This window comes from Macrosteles quadrilineatus, unplaced genomic scaffold (assembly GCF_028750875.1).
Source record: "Macrosteles quadrilineatus isolate MER2022 unplaced genomic scaffold, UCM_ALF_1.0 Scaffold_1__1_contigs__length_201487025, whole genome shotgun sequence".
Taxonomy (NCBI): Eukaryota; Metazoa; Arthropoda; class Insecta; order Hemiptera; family Cicadellidae; genus Macrosteles; species Macrosteles quadrilineatus.
Genome location: NW_026542594.1, coordinates 197258850 through 197285838, shown reverse-complemented (window position 1 = coordinate 197285838; position 26989 = coordinate 197258850). Strand labels below are relative to the sequence as shown.

General features: G+C 35.0%; 1 protein-coding gene across 2 annotated transcripts; it reads left to right on the top strand.

Moving 5' to 3' along the window:
* The first annotated feature begins 117 nt into the window (after nt 1-117).
* Nucleotides 118-26989, top strand: LOC128993648 (uncharacterized). Of its 2 annotated transcripts, none has more exons than XR_008490788.1 (7): nt 118-579; nt 4237-4361; nt 5210-8198; nt 9004-9441; nt 10966-11466; nt 13744-14129; nt 17208-17328. XR_008490788.1 is itself a non-coding variant. In XM_054417698.1 (7 exons), the coding sequence occupies exons 1-7, from the start codon at nt 472-474 to the stop codon at nt 26919-26921; spliced, it is 4362 nt and encodes a 1453-aa protein (XP_054273673.1). In that variant the 5' UTR covers nt 118-471; the 3' UTR covers nt 26922-26989. The 2 variants fall into 2 exon arrangements, 1 of the variants encoding a protein (XP_054273673.1); XM_054417698.1 differs by lacking the exon at nt 13744-14129 and adding an exon at nt 26865-26989 and having other exon boundaries at nt 17208-17351.

Below are 26989 nucleotides of genomic sequence, written 5' to 3'. Positions count from 1 at the left end.
TGAGTGTTTGGTTCTTAAAGAAAACAAGAAAAAGTGAACTAGTGTTAGATTAGATTAAAATGCTGTCTCTTTGGCTTCAGTTTTGTTTGTTTAATTGTGTGGTGCTGGTGAAATAACATCAATTTAACTTAGGCCTAGCTAGACTAATATTTATAATTTTAAAGTTTGTGTCAGAAGTTTGCGATGCCAGTTGAGGAGCCTAAACGGCTGCTGGATATAATTCCTTGTAGAATAGATTCTACCATGCTTTGATGAGGTTATTTATCACAATAGGCCAACATGCTATCACTAGAAGTTATCTTAACATAGGAATAGGCCTATTAGTTCTAATTAGCGTATTGTGAAATTTAGAAATGTATTTAGGCCTGCAAAGTAAAAAATGTTGGCTTGAAGCACAGATAAAGCAAAGATCAATTACGAATATGCCCACATAATAATACACTTACAGTACCTACAGTAAGTTAAGTCATAATGAATTTGCCCACTGATCTGAATGGTATTAATATACCAAATGAAAAACTTCTTGACTGGTTGGAATCAATTGAAAGTATTGATCGAAGATATGGATATTTGTATGACGTGAGTATTATTAGTTCCTGTAGGTTATGAATAACTTGGGTTAAAACACTTTAGTTTAGGGTATGTCCTAAATTGACTTGCATAATGCAAGTATAAGTATGTTGATCTGGCCTAATAAATGACTTATCGACTTTTTGACCTACATTTACTATTATACATTACGAGGTGTAAGCCCGTCCTACGTACGGGAATTCAGTAGTCAGTTAAAACCGTGTACAATTCAGATCAGCTAGTTTACACATATAAAGACAAAGTTTCTTGCAGTTTTAATGTGAAAAATCATCTTGTAAACACATGTTGTGTGACCAAATATGTTTTTATTCCATCATAGGCCTATACGATATGCATTTTAAATCCGATAATTTTACAATAAAACAGCAATTCTGCAATTTTTACGATGTAAAAGCGTTGAAGTGAGATTTGCAGCCGATTCGCACAGACGCACACTGATTATAAGTAGCCTACAGTAGAGAGAGTAATAGTCAATTGAGAAGTGTATAGACCTAGTCAACGATACCGCCTTCCATAGCATACCTGCCTCTTCCATAATTATTATCACCACAATACAACTACTATACACAATTTCCAGTAGGTCTGAATAGAAACGACCTAAAATAAAACGATAATATCCAATAAAATTCACAGTACAAATAATTTAACTTTGGTGTCCTAAAATCAAAACTAATCGTCACACCTATCCTTTAAATCAATTTCACTGCATTAATTGCTAAATAAATAAGTTTAAACAAAGAAAAGTAAAAACAATAACAGTTTGTTTTGAAACAGCTGTTTGGTTCAAATAACATTCATTTGAAGAAAAGAATTGGTCACATGTAGCAGGAATATAAAAAGTAAACACGCTAGTAAAGCTAATGACGTAATTGTCAATGTTTATTATCCATACCGTTATCAGTTCTATCCTTGATAATTACCCACCCTCATTGAATAAATGTACATCGTAATTTCCCATATTAGTTAATTTAAACTACAATATATTCATAGTTGATATAAAAGTGATATTTTCACGTTTGGGGGCGCTTATATAGGCACCCCCAAACGTAACCACAACTGAACACGATTTCATAAAAGGATGGTTTGTCTAATTGCAGCATCCTAGGTCAATGTTGACGATGTGTTCAATCTATGTCATCCATCTGTTTATCTTTGTATAAATCCGGCTGAGGTTGTGGTGGTAATTTAAAATCGTGATTCCTGATTATTCTTGATCTTATTTTTATGACATCAATATTTCCGGGCCTAATCCAAACAAAGATAAAGCAGACAAACATTAACTGTAAATAAAAAGCTACCATGAAAAATTAAAACATGTAAACATTGTTATTTTTCTAATCTTTCCTTGAAAAGTGGAGCAGTAAAATAATTTGCATTTATCCTTTTTTATTAAGACTCGTGTACAGAGCCTCGATTTATACTGTGGTTTGATTAATTTTGGTCTAAACTATTTTAAACTGTGGTCTAACTATCTCTACTAATCTTACTTATTTCCTATAATCAATGACAAAATAAGAGTAAATAAAATAACCTCATAGTTCCATAGTTTTTATTTAACCAGCTGTTAGTTAAAACAAATTATATTGCTCTAAAACAAATCGAAGATTACAAAGATTGCTTTAAAAAATAATTTGAACATCCTAGTATTTTACTATGTATATTTAATTAAACTGTCATCCTCTTACAGAAGAATTGGACGTATCAATGATTAGCATTACACATAGGATAAATAAGTCAACGCTAAGTATGTCTTTACATTTTTATCCAAATGCTGAATTTGTGACACAAAAGCTGAATGTTTACAGCTGTTATATTAAGCAAATTATTTTATGCCGAAAGCTAGTTTAGAATCTTAGCGTCGGCTGCTAGACTTTTTAAAAATTAAAACTTAATTTATAAAAAACTGGGACCCAAAACTAAAATTATGGCTTCGACATTCCCTAGTTCTCAAAATTATCTTTCTTTCAACACAAAAATCATGTAAATCCGTCGAGTGGTTGATTCAGAATCGTGAAATAAAAAAACACTGTTTCGTTTTAATATTATAGATACCAGCTGATTATAAAATGAAATTGTTCTAAACTAAACCTAACCTTAATCAAACTGCAGTATTTGAATAATTGTAGGACATAAACTAAAGCCCAGCTATAACTTACATGTTCTTAGGTTGTTCTCAAACATTATTTTAAACTTAAATAACATGTTCAAAGTGATCTCACCTCATATGGCAGTGGTAAATAAGTTGCTTGGTAAGCTCATTCCCAGCAAAGTTGTCACTCAGTTATGAGTAAGTTACGTAGGTAGGCCTCATGAATCAATCTAATTTCATCTAAGTTATTTAATGAAAAATTGTTTTACAGTTATTACAGTTCTAAAAAATAAAAGGAACGAGTTTGGGCCTAAATCAGAAATATGAATCTTTATTGTCTTTAAATATAATACACTTTTATATGTCTCTCTACATACTTGAAACCATAAAGTATGTGAATGAAATAAACCCCCCAAGAAACCAAGACCTGCACCACTACAACACCCGTCATGGCTCCAAATTTGCACTACCAGTTCACCGAACAACTCTTTGGGAGAAAAAACCTTCCTACACCGGCTGCAAGCTGAGGAACCATCTACCTGACTACCTGAGAGACCTGACTGGCAACAAGCTACACCAGGAGTTGAAGAAGTGGCTAATCGCAAGACCCTTCTACTCAATAAAGGAATTTTATGAAAATTAACATGTACAATTCACTATTGTATTGACACTATTGTAATTCTTGACGAATTAACAATAAAGAATATTGTATTATTGTATTGTACACAACATTTGTAATAGACAACTTCATAATATGATAAATATGATCGCTACAAATGATCAATACAAAGTTAAAAATACAATAGGCCTACTATTTGTCAATCAGAACATCAAAAGTGTACAGACTTAATAGAAAAATATTCTGAGAAGTCATGGAAGGGATCAAGGCTTAGCCAGTCATACAGTCTAAGTTTGAATAACTTAATTAAACAAATTTGCTTTCAGTGTGCAACCTATTAAACATTTTTAGACCAATAATCTCAACACTTTTTTACATTTGCCTAGCCTACTGTATGGTATATCTAACATGAACTGGTTTCTGAGTGTTACATTGGCTGAATGTCTGATCTGTGTACATATAAGCCTACATTTAATTATTTTTTATAATATATTGCAGGTTGTCTGCGTAACTGTACCCCTTGGAATTTTTAGAGCAAAACTGACTTTAACTAGGTACCTAACCAACACTACCTAGGCCTATGTTTTATTTGTCATATAAACTTTTTTTTTATTATTTTCAATTTCATTAACTTATATTCAATACAGTAATTTATTTGTCACCTCCAAGTTTCCTATGGAGGGTAGACTTCTGTATCTGTTGGCACAAACAACCAAATTAAAATATTGATTATTCGATTGTTACATTCGATATTTCGATCGATATCTTCATTCGGTTGTTTCTGCCAACAGATACGGTCTACATGGATCACCTGTTGTGAGCCAATGCTTCAAATTAAGCAGGTCTTTTCTTTTGAGTTGATATGAAAATGTAAGTAAAAAAAAATTTCAAACTTTAAGGCCTAGAGGGGTGACTACAAATTTCTTTTTATTTCTAGGTTGGAATTCAGGCAAAGAAAAAAGGGCTCAACAGTCAACAAATGACTGGGATGTATGTGCAACTAGCTAATCACAGTTTTGTAAAATTAACCAAACTGACAAATGATGAAATTGCATATCATTGGTAAGTAAGAAGATAGAGTACTTGAAATTGTATTTTTTACAGAAGTAGGCCTACTTTTTTATTGGATAACTGATGAAGTTCTCAAATGCAATGCCTAGGCAATATACAAGTTTTTTTTATGGTAGCCAATAAACAATCAACCAGTTAAGTTCCATTTGTTTAGATTTTCTTTTTAAGTATTTTGATGTTATTTCGTCACCAGCATGGCAACCCATAAGGTCCATGTTAATTTAAAAAAAATTATAAATTTATTTTTTGGACTTATTTTTTAGCAGCTATTTTAATTTATAAAGGGATTCTGCACATCTACAGGCAAATGTCTTTGTACTAGTACGCGTAGATTTTCCCTGCGGTGCATATAAGCTGAGAAAAAAGGTTTTAAAGAAACACGTTTGCCTATACAGTAGAGTCCCGCAAACTCGGCACTCGATAACCCGGCAGTCTGGATGACTCGGCCATCACCTGGCTCAGAAAATTAGTGATTTTTTGTGTCCGAGTTAAACATGGGTTCAAGTCAAATCATTCGCAACTCGTACCAAGGATTTGTTGTACTAGGCTATATCTGATGACGTGATACTGACTTGTAATATAAATATAAATAAATAAGGCAGCTAAAAGGAATAAAAATTGTATTGTTCTTATTTTTAACCATAGTTCCCGATAACCGGCATTTCACAAACTTGGTACCCTTCCAGTCCACATTATTCCGAGTTTGCGGGACTCTACTGTATTAATATATAGATATGCAAGTATGACCGTATAAATCTGTCAATAACTGTTATTTTTTAAGTGTAGCCTAATTGAAGAATCTGTTTAAGTTGACTATACCTTCAATGTTTATTTTGCAGCAGTAAAGATGTACCTGCTAGCTCTGGATCTGAAGAGGAAGATGTTGACGAGGATAGTATCGCAGTATCTGATGATGGAAGCTCTGATACTGATTGTGAGACAGAACGAACTCTGGAGAGTATCACAAGTAAACTGTCACATGAGTTGAGTGAAGCCATAGAGAAGTCATCCAAGAAAAGATCAGAGGCTTCAGAAGAAACTCAAATAAGCTGTAAACTTTCCCGCTCTGAAGTGAGTAAAAATGCAGACTCATGTAAGAGTTCAACACCTGGATCAAGTGAACGATCCGATAATGATGCAGGTAGAAAAAACACTATCGTTAGAAAAGAAACTAAATGTCAATCACACAATTCAACTAATATAAGAGAAAAATTAAAAACTGCAACTGTAAGTGATAAACAATTGAATATTGAGAAACCTAAAATTTCACCTTCAAAAACTGCCAAAACAACAGAAACACCAAGAAAGGATTCAAGCAATAAATATAGTGAAGATAAAAAGAAATCAAATAGAAATAATGTTAAAACTCCAAACGGTGCCATAAAATCAAGCCATACTCTTGTAGCGGATAAAGCTGCTAGTAAGATGTGTAGAAGTGAAACTGTGGATAAACAGTTGGAGATTAGATCTTCTGTAGCAAATAGTATACAAGCTTCATCATCCAGTTGTGAAAAATCAAAAGAAGTTAGTAACAAGAAAATGTTGTCAAATAACAGTGAATTGAACCCTTTAGTTTTAAATACAACACTGCCTTGTACAAGAGAAGAAATAACAAGTATGAAAATTTTAAAAGATAAACTATCTAAAAAATTATCTATTACAGACAATAATCTCCCTTCTACATCTAGTACTAGCTCTATACTTCAGCCCGACCTCCATGGAAATAATCCTACATCTAACACGCCTGTAGCCAAAGTAACTAAAGAGACTAATCGTAAAGAGAAAATAAGTGTAAGAACTAACTTGTTTGAAACAAGTGAAAATGACAGTCCTAAGGAAAAACGTTCGCCTGGAGCAAATAGGCCTAACCACTGTAAAGAAGAGAAGAAAAAGAAAAAAGAAACTTCGCAAAAGGTGGCAGTAACTAATAGTCTTAATCATTCCGTGCAAGAAATGAATGCTCGGCTAAGTAATATCAAAAATATAATAATTGAAAAGAAACGTCCCTCTCCAGATAAGGGGACGGATAGAGATAGTGTTAAAAGGAGAAGAATTTCAGATAATATTCCACAGCAAAGTTCTGAGATAGCAAACGACAGTCATAACACTTTGTCCAATTTGCTTGATGAAGCTTTGCGTAAAAATAAGGAACAACATTCAATTAATACTAGCTCTAGAACAAATGATTCTCAGTTAGAAGTTAATACTAGCAGTTCTACTAAGCGACCTTCAGTTGTTTGTATCCAGCCTTCAGTTGTTTGTACGCTACCTTCAGTAATTTGTACTCAATCTGCAGTTGTTTGTTCGCAACCTTCAGTCATTTCTACTCAATCAGCAGTGGTTTGTACGCAACCTTCAGTAATAGTTTCTGATGTGAATATGTCTTCCCCAGCAGTTGAAACAGCTGCTTGTACAAGTAATTCTGCAAACATGAGGCAGACGACTTATGGAGACTCAATTGAAAATCTGTTTTTGAGGCACCTGACAAGTGGTATTGGAGGAAATGCCTCGTCAGAAAATGTAGAAAAAAGTAGAACTGATATTAATGCTTCATCAATTACTGCTTCGCATCCCTCGTCTAGCTCAGAGATTGTCATGAACAAAGATAGTACTAACTTGTCACAACTGAGTTATAACAACCAGGGATCAGACAGGCCTAATTGTAGCGCTGCGAACCAACATTTAGCTCAAGCAACCATTACTTATGGAACATCATCTCAAGAACACCGATTCATTGATGAGGCTGTACAAGGTTTTATTTTCTTTTTCCCTCCGAGCAGGCAAAATAATAGTATTATCTTGAGTGCTCCTAAACAAGTTTTAATCAGTTTAAAAGATTATTATACCAATAATCAAATACCATGGGGCAAATCAATTTTAGAATTATTGAGATTGTATATGGGTCTTTACATAAAGGTTTTCAGCAGTGAAGATGTTAGCAATAATGTTTGTAAAACTGCAGAACTTTTACACCTGTCTATTGCTGATTGTAACCGAAAATCTGAACGATTAGAGAAGGCTCACAGGCTGCAGTCAGAAACCCTTAAGAAAGAGGAAATCGAAGGTGCCGATAAAGATTATCAAGAAATTCTCTGTTGTAGAGGAAATCAGTTTTCCGAACTCTTTACACATGTTACATCCATATTCAAACAATTTAGAGGCTGTGAGTTTGTGATGATTGTAACTTTTTATTTTAAGATCATGCAGGCATTGGCAAAGATAGATAAAGAGAACCAAAAACACTTTGTCGAACTCAGAGACTTGATGAAAACCCTACTCATTAGTGGCGGCAATCGGTGTGCCTTAGAGGATCTAGAACAATTTTTTTATGCTTCTCCTAAAGACTTGGAAGAAAGTTGCCGTTTTGTGAAGCAGTGTTTACTGACCTTGTATTTGTCAGGATATAGTGACGCAGAAACTGATACGTTTTGGGAGCTAGACAAGTGTGAGCCAATCATTCCCAATCTTGTTAACATAATATATGCATTCAAAGAAAAGGCTCACATTTCAAAAGCTGGAAATCGTGTTCCTAATGCCAACCAAAGCTCTTGCCAAACTGATTCAAACCAACAAGCAGTTCCTCAAAATCGAGTTAACCCGATGCCTCAAACACAGATGAACAACTATCGTTCAGTAAACCCAGCAAATATCAGAGCCCCCCAGAACCCTTCACCAGTTCAACAGCCTCAGCGAGTCTACAACCAAAGTGTGATGGAGCCATCAACCACTGCTGAGCATCAACATCTTCCATCTTTTGCTACATTCAACCATCTTCAACATTCAGCACGAGTACTTCAAACAAATTCGCCTGCCACCTCTGGCATACAGGTCAGTTGTATAGTATGGTCATACTAAACACAATACTCGTATGTTGTAGTTACTATCGTCTATACACATTTACTTTAAGAAGTACCTTCTATATATACATACATATAAGCTTACCAAATGCACTTTAAGGATGGCCACACACTGCAACATTCAAGGCGAAGCAAGGTGTTGCAAAGCTAACATACTGCAGAAGACAAGACAGTCAAGGCACCAAAGTTTTGTCCCAATCTGTATTAATATAAAGCTTGTGCGATTTTGCAAAGTAAACACGTGACCAGGTGGTTACGTTGTAGCAGTCAAATTTATTAATTACTTCTAGATGTCACCTTCAACATTAGACTATGCCTTTGAAGAGAAATAGTAACAAAGTAATTCAGGATTTTTGTTAGAATAGTAGGCTTTCGACCAAGGAAGTTTTATGTTTTATAAGTGATAGTCCAGGTTCTAATGCTGTATGTGGTAGTGGAGTATTTTAACTAATGTGTTAATTGTAAAAGTATTGTGTGTTTCTTATGCCAGGATTTTCTCTTTCCCATTCAGGTTAGCCTGCTATCCTAACAAAAACCCTCAGCAACTAAGCCGTTGTGCTCTATTGCTATGTTATATTCTAAACCAGAAATAAAGTGCCAGAACTATATTACAGCACCGCCCATGTAACAATGAGCCTAGCATAGATCAACTAGATATTTTTACACAAATTTTTATTGTGATTTGGGATTCAAAAAAAGAAGATAAAACAATGTGTGCACATTATATTTTTTGCAAACTTGTCATATTTTATTTATTTCAACATTTGTACTTTCAGGCTCAACAAATGTATCGAAGAGCTGATCCGAGACTTCAAACTCAACCTAGTACCTCATCTTCGGCTCCTGGTCGACCTCCTGCCACTAATCAGACAGCTAATCCGAGACTTCAAACTCAACCTAGCATCTCATCTTCCGCTCCTGGTCGACCTGCCACTCAGCAGACAGCTAATCCGAGACTTCAAACTCAACCTAGCATCTCATCTTCCGCTCCTGGTCGACCTACTGCCACTCATCAGAATATGAGAATGGCCTCGAACCAGCAGCAGGTCAGGGTCGCCTCAAATCAACAACAGGTCAGAGTGGCGTCGAACCAATACTTGTTCCCTCCTCCGAAATACCCAGGCAATGCCGCATCCCAATGGTCCCCCAGGGGAGGTGGAACCACTACCAACCCCCAGACGCAAATTAATCACCAAATATCCTCACAAAATCAGGTTAGTGTAGACTTGTGTATTTTATGCATCAATTTCTTACATTACTCCATTTTTTCCTTTTTTCTTGGTTTCTTTTTTTGTAGTACTAAATTATGTTATTCAAGGTTTTATTGTGTTTCTTTTTTTAGCTCAGTCTTGCTTGTGCCATCTTCCTTGGTAGATATTGTGTTTGCCATTATTTTAACTATTTTTCTTTCTTGAAAAAGATTTTTTTCCTACAGTTACCTAACAATGTACATGTTCTCTCACTGATTTGAGAAAGCAAAGTGGCCAATTCGCTCATCAGTGAGACAATGTTAACATTGTCTCACTCTAATTACTTTGTCTCACTCCAAATTTGCAACGTGAAGGCACGAAATAGTGAGCGCGTAACATGCAGGCAACGTCGTATGCGCGCGAAATACGTTGGCAGCACTGGCTCTAAATCAGCTGGTCAGCTGTTGTACTGTTGTATTTGTACTTCACGTTAAATGTTATATTAAAAGTTCACTTCTGTGTAAAAATAGGTTATGTTTCTTCACCAATTTATTTGTTTTATGGTAACTGTAGGAAAAGTATAATGTGCAACTCGAGTTCAAAGTACAATTGCCTCACTCGAGAAACCATTCCTCACTCGCCTACGGCTCGTGAGTAAGGATTTCTCTCGAGTGAGTCAATTGCTCACTTTTCTCACTAGTTGCACAAATAACTATTGATTCTTTTTTTGACAAAAATACAGCTCTCTGCTGGGTTTATGTGTTGCGATTTCCACCTTTGGTTTGGTTTGCACTAATCTGGTTATGTTTTAAATACCTTTTCACCATATCCCCAAAAATGTTTTGAGTGGTACTACTTTGGCATGTGCCATACCATTGTCTTGTAGGTACCACTGGTACGTCTATGGTGTAAATATAAATCTGCTGAAAAAGCTAGCATATGTATAAGAGGGAGTCTACTGTATTTAGTAATGGTGATGGAAAATGTACACAATAATCCTTACTCCTTAATCACAGTGCCATGTTTACCACTATGAGAGCAAGAGGGGGCCGTAGCATTTTGTACAAAAACAATTATTTAAGAACATGAATTTTGTAAAATTCTTAAAGATTGCGGCCGACAATGACGATGTCCCGTCCCCCGTGATCACGTGAGCTCATGAGTTCATGGTGATTGCGGATGGAAATGATGATGTTTACGTGATCACAGGAAATGTTTACCATTTTGCAGGGATCGAGAGTGGTGATGTTTTGAAGTGATAGCAGGAGATTTAACGATTTATCTCTGATCTTGAGGAAGTTCCACCTAAGGGACTTATATATATATATAATTTGAAGCAAGCAGAAAACACCTTAAACTGTACATGTTCTTATATTGAATGCACCTGCAGCTAATGTTATATTTAGAACTAAATAAATGTGATATTTTTGATAATTGTTTTGATTTGGAACTAAGAAAATAAAGATAACACAATTCACGTACATTATAGTTTTGCAAGACTCTGTGTCTAAGGATTTTAAAATTTTATTTCAACATTTGTTCTTTCAGGCTCCACAAAATATTTATCGGAGAGCTGACCCGAGACTTCAAACTCAGCCCAGTTTCTCATCTTCGGCTTCGGGTCAAACTCCTTCCTTTCATCAGGACCTGAATCACAACCTTGTCATGATGGGCTTCAACCAACAACTCTCGAGTGTTGTCTCAAATCAACAACAGACGAGAGTTGTTCCGAATCAACAACAGACGAGAGTTGTTCCACATCAACAACAGACGAGAATTGTTCCGAATCAACAACAGACGAGAGTTGTTCCGAATCAACAACAGACGAGAGTTGTTCCGAATCAACAACAGACGAGAGTTGTTCCACATCAACAACAGACGAGAGTTGTTCAAAATCAACAACATGTCAGGGTTGCATCAAACCAATACCTGTTCCCTCCGCCATACACTGGTAATGCTGCCCCAGCCAACCAGATTCCCCTGAGGGTAGGTGGAACCACTACCAACCCCCAGCCGCAAATGAATCGCCAAATATACGTACAAAATCAGGTTAGTTTAGACTTGTGTATTTTATGCATCAATTAACTCTTTTTCTTCCTAAGTTCCTTTTTATTTGTAATACCAAATTATGTCATAGTAGTTTTTTTTACAAAACATAAATATTTGTTACCAGTAGTTTAGTCCTTAATCCGTGTGAATGCATAATCCTTCTGAATACTGTATTGAGGACGTGTTAAAACTTTTGTTGCTTGGTGTTATAAATCGTAGCTGGGCTTGTATTTGTTAATAATGTTATGTTTAATGTATTTGATTCTCCTTGTTTGCCTCTATCCTTCTTTCGGTAGTTTGCTATTTTTATTTTTTATATTTTTATTGAACTTGCTTCTATATGTTTCTAACAATCCAAAGCTAAAACTGAAAGATAGTTTTATACTTTCAATAATTTGAATAGAACATCCGGTTAACCAAGTTTCTTTTTATATTTACAAATCAAGTTTAAATACTGGTACAGAACAAAATTTCTTACTTAATTACAAAGTATTCTAAGATAAGAACGTTTTTAATATCTTGTTATTGTAGTGGTGCCAAATAATATGTCTCATGAAAAATGTATAACCTTCTATTTAAGTAACTAGGTAAAAACTGAAATGTAAACAACAAACAATAATCATAACATGTGTAGCAAATTAAATGAAAATCTAGGAAAGCATAGCAGCAACTGCTGCTTTATGGATATGTATACAAATGTAAAAGAAATGCACACTTTTTTACACATGTAGTCGCGTTTTTCCCCCAACACGATACATTTCAACATTACCATTCTAACCTAAAACAGAACCCTAAAATCAATAAACATACAAATACGCAGTGTTTACATCAGCTGGTATCTTTAAAGCAGCTTATAGAAACACTGTAGCATTAGAAAATGACCGGATATTTGGCGGCCTGTTTTTGACACTACTGATATTTTTCCCACATCGTTTACGTCGTTTACGTTCCCACGTCGTTGGACATTAAGCTTTAAAATGAATCCTCAACAGCCATGCTTCCTTTTTCCTAGCTCGGGATATTTCATGGGGACTGATTCGCATATGGAATTAAATACATATATGTTAAACCAGCTGTCACTACACACTTCCCTTCTCTAAATTGTTTTAAATTTATTTTCCCTGTTCAAGTGTTTGGGAGCTATTGCTGATGGGAACTAAAAAGACTATTCCTTCTATACAATTTCCCACCGATGTTGACCATATAATCTCTAGTGTTTGAATTTTACCGGATCCCACAGCTGCTACCATGTAACGGGACAAAATAATATGACAAGAAAAATGTACAATCTTTTATTTAAGTAACTAGGTAAAAACTGAAACATAAACATCAAGACAATAATCATAACGTGTGTGTAGCAAATTATATGAAAAATATTAAACCAGCTGTCACTACAGTTATAACGTTTGGTAACATAGAAAAATACACACTTGTTGTTCACATGAATTTTGCTGAACCTACACATCATGTTTATATACAATTTTCTCAAAAATTTTACACTTAAGTTTATTCTAAAGAAAAAAAATTAAAAAGTTTGATAATAAGTCTAATATTCTAATGGCAGTAAATAGTTACAAAGGGAAACATAAGCTCTCAGAGAAGTTATGATTAGTGATTATTATGTCCTTAAATCAATAGGAACATAATAACCGATTTTGACAGTTTTTCTATTGTTAGAATAGTTTAGGGTAGTAATGGCAAAAAGTATCACGTTATAAGACGATAGTGGGCGGAGTGTTATAAGACGTTTCTTTTATTTACTTTCCGCAAAAAATATTGTACGTCACTCGTCCAAAATTTGTTTACCAGACTCATATGATAATCCTGCACTTGACTTCATCTCACACGGTAACAACCACACTTATTTTCCGTAATACACTAAATATAACGTAATATACTATTAAATTTTTGGTTTGTTCTTTAATTTGTTGGATCGCTAAAAACATTTTAAAAATTTCCCAACATTTACATAGTTAAAAAACAAATATTTTATTTTAAATGTTGTTACTGTATTATTTTATGTTTTTACAGTAGTTTTAATTATTTCTCCTGTTACCTAGACCGAAGCTGATTTTATCCGGTTAATCATGACACTTTGAATAAGTTTTACGCTGGAATATTAAAAGTTTTTTCTGTTTACATTTCTTAGTTAGTTGTCACAATCAACTCGTTTTTAAGCTTTTGTATTGCAATAGAGTATACATTTTGTTTATTTTTATTTTTCTACCTGTTTCTTCATAAACTATCTTTTAATTTGTTTTTTTATTAATTTTTCAGGAGGAGTGACTTTTATGAATGAACTTTTGGATTTGCTTTTGTGTGAAAAACTTTTTAATCTTATTTGTTAGACTTGAACAACTAACCATACTGCTATTAAAATTAACTTTTATAAAGGGAAAAGTGCTTTTGGACAACTGTAAACATATAATTCCCAATAATGGAACAGTGAATACCAGTGTTTTTTGTTTTTTTTTTTGCAAATAGGTTAGTACTCTGTAAATAAAGTGAAAACTTAATCTTCTTCCTTACTCTGTCATGTGTTTAATTGATAGACGTCAACTTGAAGTGAACTTGCAAAGGAGTAAAGCTTGTTTTAAAAATTATCCGTACAATTGATACTTCAATCGCCAAAAGACTAGAGAGATATTATTGCATGGCTTGAGGTAAGTGAAATGCATGATATTTTAATTAAAGAAAACACAATTATGACAAAAAATGGTTCAATTAAGTGATACATAACAAGAATATTTTTTAGTGCTGTCTGTTTTATCATACCTTTATTACTGAATCTTAACATTGGGACTACTGTCAATTACTTACTAGAGTAGAACTCCAATAATTGTCCAAACTCCAACTATCCGAATCGCCGATTATCAACAACAGTTTTGAAATTATTTCTACAGTAATAAGAATTGTTTTTTTAGAAGGCAGAAGCCGTGTTGTGTCAAAATTCAAAACCCGTCTTGCGATTGTGTTGTCACCAGCATAGTCTCCCGCGGTTAACATCTTCATTGTTTTTTGCAATTGTAGCAAAATGATAAATATATTCCAAAGTCGTGTGGACTCCATCATCGTCTCCTGCGGTTATGGAAATATTGTTATCGTTTTTTGCAATCGTAGCAAAATGATAAATATATCCCAAAGTTGTGTGGACACCATTATTGTCTCCTGCAGTAACATTTATATCGTTTTTCGCTATCGCCGCAAAATGTTAAATATATCCCACGGTCTTGTTGACGCCATCATCGTCCCTTGTGGTCACGGAAAATGATAATCGTATTCCGCAGGCGAAAGCGTAGATTTTCCAATCATAAAAAAGTTGAGACGCGTTCTGCGATTGTAATAGTAAAAGCTTGGCATGACTCGGTCTTTTTTTTTTTTAAAGCCACTGAATTTCAATAAAAATCCAATTATACAAATTTTAGATTATCCAAATGGGGTCCTTTCCCAATTGATTTGGATGATTGGAGTTCTACTGTACAGTCAATTAACATGGGGAGGGCTGGTATTACTTATCAAAATATGGAAAATATGGTTTTTGTTGGATTAGGAGGTTAAACTCCTGGGTAGGCTACCGGGAATTGCCGAACTGCTTCTTATACCTTGCCAAAAACCATATATCACATTCATTACTTCTCTTTTTGTCACAATAGTCATTCATCGAACTTCAGTTTAGAAAAACTGCACTTTATTAGAAGATAGTTTATGTTTTTATGGCTCAAGCAATATTCTTCAAACAGCAATCCAACAAGTCAAAACTTCATTGCAGTAAACAAATGTAGAAATATCTGAATAAAGTCAATATAGGAAGCAAATTGGCATATTTTTAATTGCCACCATTTTGTTTCTACAAATATTAGGAAGCTGATATTTTTTACAGAACTTTTTAAAACCTTCATCAATTTCATCAATTTAGTTAAATTTCAAAATGTCAGGGTGTCTAGTAGTCGGGAAAGTCGGGAATTAGTATTGAATTTCAAAATGGTCTTGAAAAGTCGGGATTTAGTCTTAAATTTGATTTCAAAGTCGGGAATTTTCATGATTTTGCCGCGATCGTCGTCTTGCGTTTACGTAACCGCGAAATCCAATGATGACGATGTCTACACGGCCTCGGGAAATGTTCACGATTTTGCCGCGATAGTGGACGACGACGATGACGTTTCCGAAACCGCGGGAGATGACGATGATGTTTCCGTGACCGCGGGAGACGACAATGATGTCTACACGGCCGCGGGAAATGTTCATGATTTTGCCGTGATCGCTGACGGCGATGATAACGTTTCCGTGACCGCGGGAGATGACGGTGATGTCTAAACAGCCGCGGGAAATGTTCATGATTTTGCCGCGATCGCGGACGACGACGATGACGTTTCCGTGACCGCGGGAGACGACGACGACGTTTCCGTGACCGCGGGAGACGACGATGACATTTGCTCGGCCGCGGGAGATGACGATGACGTTTCCGTGACCGCGGGAGATGACGATGACGTTTCCGTGACCGCGGGAGATGACGATGACGTTTCCGTGACCGCGGGAGATGACGATGACGTTTTCCGCGAACGCGGATGACGACGATGACGTTTCCGTGACCGCGGGAGATGACGATGACGTTTCCGCGAACGCGGATGACGACGATGACGTTTCCGTGACCGCGGGAGATGACGATGACGTTTCCGTGACCGCGGGAGACGATGATGACGTTTCCGCGAACGTGGACGACGACGACGATGGCGTTTCCGTGACCGCGGGAGACGACGATGACGTTTCCGTGACCGCGGGAGACGATGATGACGTTTCCGTGACCGCGGGAGACGACGATGACGTTTCCGTGACCGCGGGAGACGACGATGATATCTGCTCGGCCGCGGGAAAAGTTCATGATTTTGTAGCGATCGTGGACGACGACGATGACGTTTCCGTGACCGCGGGAGATGACGATGACGTTTCCGCGAACGCGGACGACGACGATGATATCTGCTCGGCCGCGGGAAATGTTCATGATTTGGTCGCGATCACGGACAACGACGATGACGTTTCCGTGACTGCAGGTGACGACGATGATGTCTACAAGGCCGCGGAAAATGTTCATGATTTTGCCGTGATCGCGGACGACGACGATCACGTTTCTGTAACCGCTGCAGTCAATGATGATGTCTAAACGTACGGTACGCGGAAGATTTCATGATAAAAAAAACCAAATTGGCTAGTTAGAATTTTGTATTGCTGCATTATTTCTTTACTTGAAAACACCACATTATCATAATACTACTTTATGACAAAGACAGGGGTTGGTGTAGTATTATTTAGAACATTTGGTTAAGCTATCAAGAATCGAGAATCGATACATTTTGGTATCAACACCCACTAATTGTTGAAAAAACTAGTCTTGAAAAATCTGGAATTAGTCTTGAAAAGTCTGGAATTAGTCTTGAATTTTATAATAAAAATAAACTAGACACCCTGAAATGTTCAGTTAATGGGAAGAAAATAATTCATAAATGGGCAAATAATAAAAAATCAATGGTTTAAACTCCTTTGTGATATAACCTGTGTGTAATTTTATCAAACAATCAGCAAATCTCATAAAGTCAAAAACGATACAAGATTAATTTCCTGGAAAATTGTATTCTACCTATTTTTTGTCATCCAAGTTTCAAGAACTTGGATATTGTGCCTATTACTTGTAGAATTGTGGTCATTATTGCAGTTTCGAGGCTATCACAATGAATTTCAATTTTTAGATGCAGAATGAGATGATTTCCACCAACGAGATGATCGAGTCCCCGGTTCAGATACAGATGTGTACCAAGTCTGGGTGTCTTAATCAAGCAACTCTGGTCTGCAGCAAGTGTCAACAATCGGTATACTGCACAACCAACTGCCAGGTAAGCATACAATGAATGAATCAATCAATTCAGAATCAGAACGTACAGATACATCGTACATGAATGCGTCATTATGTTATTTTTAAATAACATAAATATACATATTACTTTAAAAGATTTATTTAACAACAGTTTTTAGATAAAATAAATACGTTAAAAAATCATCCAGACTGTTAAAAGAATTTCCTATTAAAATTTTTTTCAGTTTCTTTTAAAATTTAATTGTGCTTTGTTCCTTCCTTATGCCATCTGGGAGTTGATGGATAAATTTAATGCCAATATACTAAGGACTTTGCTTATATTTTTCTTTTTTATGATTTTTAATTGTGAAATTTTGTTTATATCTAGTATTTTAATTGTGGATATCCTGTTGTCGCTCTAATTTTGATGCATTATTTTTACATAAAGAATTGTTTTATAGACATATAAACATGGAACTGTTAAAATTTCCAAATCTTAGAAATATTTTCTTAAAGAATTTTTGCTAGAGATTCTTTCTAAATTTAGGATGTGTCTTAAGCTTCCATCTGTAATAATAAAATTCTTTTTAAATTTTGATTACTTGTACCCCCATAAATATGTTTTGCAGGGCTGACGTTGCCATATTTATCATTACACCATTATGGTGAATGTCGGCAAAATTATCATAAAATTGCTATAGCTTTTAATTCGTAAAAAAAGTTAATAGTCTGACTAATTTAAATCATGTTTATATAAACTCATTAGAAAATTATCCTTATATTTTGTGTACGCCAATACCACAGTTGTAAAAGTACAAAAATTATCGTCCATCTGGCAACACTGAGTTTGAAGTAGAACTGATCTTTTCTTTATGTAAAGACCCAATGAGATTGCGTCATTTAGATGCATCGATGTTCCTTGCAGTAACTTATCGATTTGTAAAACTAATCACAAATACTGATTAAAGTGAAAAACTATGATGCAATAATAGGTTATTTTTATTGTTGTATTTCTATATTTTGGTATAAAATATTTTCATGGCAGTTCAAACTAAATCTGATACTGTACTTTATAATATCTTCAAGAATCATCTGCCTATGATATACTTACTAGTCAAGAGACTCCCTTGTAGACTATAGACTATCGCAACCTGATAGAGTCATTCAATGCTTTACAGTATTTCGTTTACTGCATTGTTATCGAGAGGTATTGTTGACTGTTGTAGGAAAGTGAAAGTCTAAGTTAGTAGTCCTCTTGCTAGCTCTGCCGAATGACAATGGCTGTTTGTTGAACATTTGGTTTACGCTGGTCTAGCCTATATGAATTTAGATAGTTGTTTTTTGTAGGAATGGGGATTAAATAAGGCATCAACACAAAACAAATATAATTTATTAAATACGGGTGTAGAAAATAGCGAATTGGCACTATTTATAGCTACTCGACTCGAATTTTCGAGTAGTAATTACTACTCGACTCGAGGTCGAGTATTTGAAAAAACTTGAGTAATTACTCGAAGGTCGAGTACTCGCCCACCCCTACCAAAGTAGTTTTGTTTGTATTTAGTAAAATATTTTTACCTACGACCGTTTTTTAAAGTAGCCATTTCAGTCCAGTTCTTAGAATTGAAAAGTTTCACTTTACAGCTGTTTACTTTCATATCCGCATAGTTTCATTTCATATCCGCATAGTTTTCTCATATCCACACAGGTAACGGACCAATGAGGTTCAAGTATTGAGAGAAAAGAATTAAAATTGTAATGCTTCGAACGTCAACTAATCAGCTGATCAGTTGACCAATTTAATTGTTGATCCGACTTGTTCATGTTGATACTCGCGTATTCTTAATTAAGTTGGTGGAAGTCCAAAAATAAATTAAATATTTGCCAAATTGTACCTGATACAATATTATTTATGGTAAGAATGCTGCTAGCAATGTAATATTTAACGAAGTTTAACAAACACGTAATTACAGGAAATCAGCTGATTATACAACAAGTCGTTGCATCACTTTCAGTGGCAATGACAATACACGAAAACATAACCTCTCTAAAAAGTTATCATTAGTGATTGTTAGCAATTAAATCCAGATTGATAGTAATTAAAAAACGGTCGTAGGTAAAGTAGTGTACGCAACTCGCGTTAATAGTCTTTACGACACTCGTAGAAGTTTTTAAGGCACTCGCCAAGGCTCGTGCCTTAAATTTTCTACTCGAGTCGTAAAGACTCACTTAACGCAATCGTTGCGTAAACTACTATTATCATTGAGGAAAGGGTTTACAATTAAAATGGCATTTTCTATTTTGGATTCTATACTGTTTGTATTTTTGTCATGTATTGACATACTGATGTCGTCTGCATATAAACATAGTTTGGTATTCTGAATTTTATTAGTTAGGTGTTCCTGCATACCTCCCAGATAACATAAGAATAGGAACGGTCCAAGAACCGAACGTTGAGGAACTGAATATTGTACCTGCCTTAACTTAGATTCTATATTGTACAAATTTTGCCTCTCAACAAATCTAACACTGACATAGGCCTACTGTTGCCTTTCACCCAAATAAGATCTTATCCAGTTCAATTCTTTGCCATAAATACCATAATTTAAGCTTATTTATTATGGTAGGATGGTGAACACTATCAAAGGCTTTAGAAATGTCTAAAAATGCACCAATAATAAATTTATCTTCATCCAAATCCACTAAAATATCTTCAATAAAATATATCAATGCTGTTATGGCGGACTTTTCTATAACCATGTTGATCTTGGTCTAACATATTATTTTTTACAAAATAACCTAACAACTGATAAAGCATACTTTTTCCAAAAAGTTTAGATAGTGATGGTTGTATTGCTAACGGCCAATAAAATACAGCGTAATCTCAGTATCAGCTCACTAAGGTTTCTGCGTCTCTTTGTTTTTATTTTTCATTTATCTTTATTATACTTAGACCTAATTATTTTGTCATCTAGGTTGATCTGAACATTGCTTTGCTCTCTCGGTTAATGCCTCAAGGGTTTTCTCATTATATTTTAAAGTTTTATAAAATTTTACACCCGTCTTCAAAAAAGTGTTATTCTTATTAAAGTTCCATGTAATATAAATGAGCAGTTACGTTTTGAGTAGCAACTTTACCAGTTGCATTCCTGAGCTATGGTTGAATTTTAAGCAAAATATAGAATTATCGTGGTATTTATTTATCTAAATTCAAAAATTCCTTTCAGCTCATCTACAATTGCTTTAGATTTTTGTCTGAATTCCAATCCATTCAATCTTTCTATGGAATTTCTTTACAATTAAATATTTAAATGAAAAATTTGGGCCTGGAAATAATGTACATATTTCTATAGCAGAGTTTCGTTTTTAATATTTGTTAAATTCTAATCAATAGGTTATCGTACTGGGTATCTGCTAAAGATTACTTTAAGGATAACTAATATCTAGATTTGTGTTTTACTTATAACATTTTTTTTTTCTATAAATAGGATTGTGTGTCCTCCGTAGTGATATGTATTAATCACTTTAATTTCTGTTCATTGTTAAGGAATTTCAATTATTATTATTATATTTTTATTTATCAACTTTTAATTTTAGCTATTAAATATAGTTACTGTCAACATCATAACTCTGGTTATGGTTACATTCTTATAGTATATGTTGTTTTAGCATAGTTATTCGCAAAAATATGTTTGGTAATTTCTATAATCTATTATACAACATAAAAACGTTGTTTTCTCAATGTGGGCCGGCCGGATATACTCGGCAATGGACGATCTATTAGTCGAAGTTGAAAAATATAGGTGTGTAAGTCCGAAGATTTATACTGATGTTAGTTTATTTGACTTTTTTCGTGAAGATGATGTTAGAAAAAGAAATCAACTTGGTCTCAGTATTTTGCACGCCAATATACGGAGTTACAGCAGGCATATCGATGAACTTTTTGTAATTCTCAATAGTTATAGTAAAAGATTTGACGTCATTGTTTTAACTGAAACCTGGCAGTGTGACTGTTCTAAGATAGTCGACCTGGGAGGGTATGTATCTTTTTCGAACTCCGTCAGTAGGAATCAGAATGATGGTGTGATTGTGTACGTGAATGAACGTTTAGGTGCGAGTTGTGAAGAAGTAAGTTTATTTGGCGCTACAAGTTTAAAGATAGGTCTAACTTTTGAGAAGGAAAGATTTACGATACTCGCTGTGTATCGTAGTCCTAGGTATGGACGTGACCTAGAGCAGTTTATCTCTGACCTTGCATTGTACTGCGATAGCCGTAGTAGACTAGGAACGTATTGGATTGTTGGCGATATTAATTGTTGTATCCTGCCCGATAATACAGACCCTTTATCTCAACGTTATTTAAATCAGCTAAATGCTTTAAAATTAAGCCATGGATCACGGATGGTCTACTTCGTTCCATCAGGTACAGAGACAAACTTAATAAATTACTAAAGAAACAGCCTTTCAACATAAACTTATTGAACCGATATAAAGCTTACAGGAATACCCTAAGTGTTTCAATCCGGCTCGCTAAAGAACACTATTACCGAGATAAAATTGAAAATGCGAGGGGAAACTCTAAAGTCCTTTGGGAAAATATTAACGAATTGACTGGGGTTAAGAGTAATAAAGACAAGTTTCCTATCAATAGTTTTCTTGACGTTTACAATGCGGGAATTGAGAATGAGATCATTAAAGTTGCAGACTCTTTTAATGAATATTTTGTATCTGTTGGTGCCAACCTAGCCAATGCTATCCCAGCTGTCAATGAGAATATAATGAATGACGAGCGTTATAGTGTCGATTCCTCCTTCCAGCTTCAACCCATCTCAGAATTAGAAATAACTGCAGTTGTCCAAAGCCTTAGAGGTGGCTCCGCCCCTGGTGTGGATGGTATTCCCGTCTCTATAGTTAAAGACAATATTTCCTGTCTGAAATTTCCATTAGTATATATTTTTAACAACAGTATTCTTCAAGGTATTTATCCAGACATTTTCAAAACTGGGAAAGTTGTTCCGATATACAAAAGTGGTCCAAAGAATATTTCTGCTAACTTTAGACCAATTACTCTTGCTAGTACGCTCGCTAAAATCTTAGATAAATGTGTTAAAATAGTTTGAAAAATACCTCGTGGAGACTAATATTTTAGCCCAACAACAATTTGGATTCAGAAGAGACATGTCTATTAATGACGCACTTTTTTCTTTAACTAAAAATATTCATGAAGCTGTCGGAAGTAACAAGAAAAATTTACTGATTTTTATTGACTTAGCCAAAGCTTTCGATACTATTGACCGGTCTCTACTTCTAAAAAAGTTAAGCTACTTAGGTGTGAATGATCTATCCTATAACTGGTTTAAAAGTTACTTAGACAAAAGATATCAGGTAGTGTCAATATTGGGATGTAATAGTTCCCCAAGAAAGATTGATTACGGTGTCATACAAGGGAGTACACTTGGTTCTGCTTTGTTTTTAGCCTACATAAATAACATTGGTAAATTAAATCTGCCTAACGGAAATATTTACTTATATGCAGACGACACCGCTCTTTTATTTCAGGGCGACAGTTGGGAGGAGGTGTATGAATCAGCTGAGCGTGGACTGTTAGTGGTCAAGAGTTGGTTTGATCAGAACAGGTTAACCGTTAATCTCACAAAAACTAAGTATATGGCTATTTCTTTACGGGCAAATAGTGACCCTCCAAATCTACAATTAAGAATGCATACTTGTGGCGGGGTTGTAGGATGTGTGGTATGTGAGCCGATCAAATTGGTGACGACGTTCAAATATTTGGGTGTAGTATTTGATCACAGGTTGAAATGGTCTGCTCATGTTAATCAAACGTTGTCTAAATTGAGAAGATTTATTTACGTTTTCTCAGTACTTGGTAGAGTATTACCGTTCGATTTATTACGAAGTGTCTACTGTGCATATGTGCAATCCATTCTCCAGTTTGGCATCCTCGCTTGGGGTGGTGCTTACCGAACGATTATACAGCCTCTTAATGTCATTCAGAAATCAATAATAAAGGCAGCTCTTCGTAAACCCCGTACACATCCCTCAAACGTTATTTTTGACAAATTTAAAGTTTTTAATATCACACAATTATTTGTTAGATCCCTCATCCTATACATATTCAAAAATAAAGCTGAAATTTTTTCTAACACCAACCATAACCATTTCACCCGGTATGCTCTTAATATTGGTATCGCCGTTCCCAGATTGAATAAAACTATAAACTGTACTTGTGCTTTTTATATTGCTAACTACATATTTCCAAAACTACCTGATAGATTAAAATTTCCATTTCACTATAGTATTGGCTCTTATAAAAAAGCTGTAAATGGCTGGTTAGTTAGTATTGATCAGAACGAGATTGAATCTTTAATCGCCTCTAACTACGTTCAATAACGTAAGTTAGCCAGGCAGAATGAAAGGAAATTTTGTAGTGACAAGGTATGAGTACGTTAGTACATATGTGTGTGTGCGAGTATTACGGAATGCGCGCGGGTGTAATGCGCGAATGCCAGTTTCCTGCGCTGATTATTTCAATAGCATATATTCTACATACCTTCCCAAGGTCGAATTCTTTTCTTTGACGGGCAGTGTTGTTCTTTTGTAGTAAAGTTTGAATACTGTTTCCTTTTATTAGATACTATTTAGATTAAAGTTGTACATATTTTATTATGATAATGAATCTCGGATTTACATTACCTCACCATTCTATTACATAGATGTAGTAATTATTTATTAGAATTATAATAGTGAATATGCAAAAAATAATATAGTTAATAGTAATATTTTTTTGTCACAATTTAATGTAATTGATATTCTATGTATTTGTTGTTATATAGTTATTTCACTTGATGTTTGCGACTCGGTCCCTGCACTCAAGCTTAGCTTCGCAGGGACCTAATTCAGATTATTTCATGTATAAAGTGAAATGTAATGTTTAATATTTTCTGAATAAATGAATTGAATTGAATTGAAAATAATATTTTTAAAATAAATAATTAACCTAGGGTTATATTTTAAAATTTTTAATCTTTGGCTCGCATGAAAATCTGTTTGACAAAGGTTTGACTTAAATGTTATGATTATTTGAATCTTTTTGTACCTTAAAAATTCTTTCTTTTTTTGATGAGTAAATACGTTCAATGCCTATTGAAGAATAAATAAAAAAGGATAATATTCAGTTAGTCTGGTTTTAAAATAAGTTTGATTTCTCACTCAAAGAATTGGTTATAGGTAGAATTCAATTTGTGTTGTATGGTTTCAATTCAATGCATTTATTCTAACTCAAGTTCATACCAACTTGTATATAAAGAAATTTTGTACTTTCCAAAATTCCTAAGAAATATAAATTACATTCCTTAGATTATGATGAGCAACATATTACCAGTTGTGTTTTATTTTGGTTTGATTTCCAACCATTCCCCATGTGCAGTAAGAGACTTCAGTGTCTTTCATAATTTTTTCCTCGTCAAATTTAGCTTGATTTGTTTGGCAGATAATTAATGAACATTAACAATAGTAGGGGGGCTAAAATAGAGCCTTGAGGAACCCCAATTTTTACTTTTTCCCAATTTGGTATAGATAACTCTCTTAATTCCAGTTCTCTGATAGTCATATAAATATGAGCTCAACCAATATACACAACCACACTGTTCCAACATTCATGAACAACACTACCGTGCCAGCAGTATTGGTAAACTCAATACCATGGTAATAACAAATTTCCTTGGATTCCTTTTAAATAGAAAATTGGCGTGGAAGAATCACATCGGCAAAGTTGGCAACAAACTTTCTTGTCTATGCTATCTGCTGCTCAAGCTACAAAATTTTATTACTGAACAATACTTGCTGAACATATATCATGCCATGTGAGCTATGGAGTCATGCTGGGTGTTGACAACATTTTAGTGATGCATAAACGTACTGTAAGACTTATAACGTTCATGATGGGTTAGCCTCTGGATCGTAAATTGCAATATAAAAATGGTTTATTTTACCTCTTTGCGTCGAACGATCCGTGTGTAGTTAGTACAACTACAGCTGTTTCATACCACTAGGGTACATCATCAGGTTGTTGGTAGAACGTTAGATAAAACAGCATTCATTCATAGATGAACTTGTCGAAATAAATATGTCTATATACACAAAATACACGAAAAACATTTAAATAACACGAATTTACGAGCTTGGCCAAGTAACGAACACACGAGACAGGCGCCGATGGATGTTGCGTCATGACTGCTGGCGTGTGTACAAGCATCAGCTGTTACCCCTCCCCCCCAACTCCTTTATCAGGACCAGTTTTGTTTTGGTTTAAATGAATGGCAGTATTGTAGATGATATTAGATCTGAATGAAATTTGTTCGTTCAATATATGGTCAGGGTGTTCTTGGGATGCCTTGTATATTTCGAACTCCTCTATTGTGTCCATGTATCTGCCTTTATTACATAAATGCATAATTTCTAAATTACTATGTATGTCTGTGTAGTTGTGGTTTGCGTTAATTATGTGGTTGGCGAATGCTGATTTCGAGGTCTTTTTGGGTAGGTGTTCTTTAAACCTAGTGGCGAAAGAGCGAGCAGTTTGGCCAATGTAAAAGCTCTGGCAATCGTTACATTTCATTTTGTAAACACCTGTTCTGTTCACTTTATCGGAATGTATCTTATTCTTTTCTTTAAGCATAGCAGATATATTGAACGAACAAATTTCATTCAGATCTAATATCATCTACAATACTGCCATTCATTTAAACCAAAACAAAATTGGTCCTGATAAAGGAGTTGGGGGGGAGGGGTAACAGCTGATGCTTGGACACACGCCAGCAGTCATGACACAACATCCATCGGCGCCTGTCTCGTGTGTTCGTTACTTGGCCAAGCTCGTAAATTCGTGTTATTTAAATGTTTTTCGTGTATTTTGTGTATATAGACATATTTATTTCGACAAGTTCATCTATGAATGAATGCTGTTTTATCTAACGTTCTACCAACAACCTGATGATGTACCCTAGTGGTATGAAACAGCTGTAGTTGTACTAACTACACACGGATCGTTCGACGCAAAGAGGTAAAATAAACCATTTTTATATTATAACGTTCAGCGCTTGCCCACTGTAAACCCATCTTCGTAAAACTGGGATTCTTCACTGTTTACAGCCATTACATCCTGGCATGCTCACTACTGATCCATGACAAGTACGACAAATTTCAACTTTGTTCAGGGGTTCATGACCACTAATTAAGGCAGCATGAGTTACTGGATGTGCCCAGGGTTAGGCTAGCGAGACCCCAGAGGAGTTATACCACAGGTGCAATACAAATTTATAACAAGCTGCCTATCCCTGCCAAACAGCTTGAACGCAAGTATTCTTAAAGAAGCTGGTCCCTCTCCTCAAATCCAGATACTTCTACTCCCTTAAAGAATTTACGACAAATTTCCAGTTTTTTTACTAAAGCGGCTACCCACATGCCGAGGTTCGGGGATTGAAGTTGAGCCTTATGACACGTCATCTTAAATAAAATGACCCAATTGTTACAGATTCAAGATTGGTACGAGAATCACTCGGAAACTTGCAAAGAGGCCAGAACGGACTGAAGTTATTTTTTGAGGTGATCTTATACCAACAGTTATTTTTATAGCAAATAAAATGTGATACAATATTT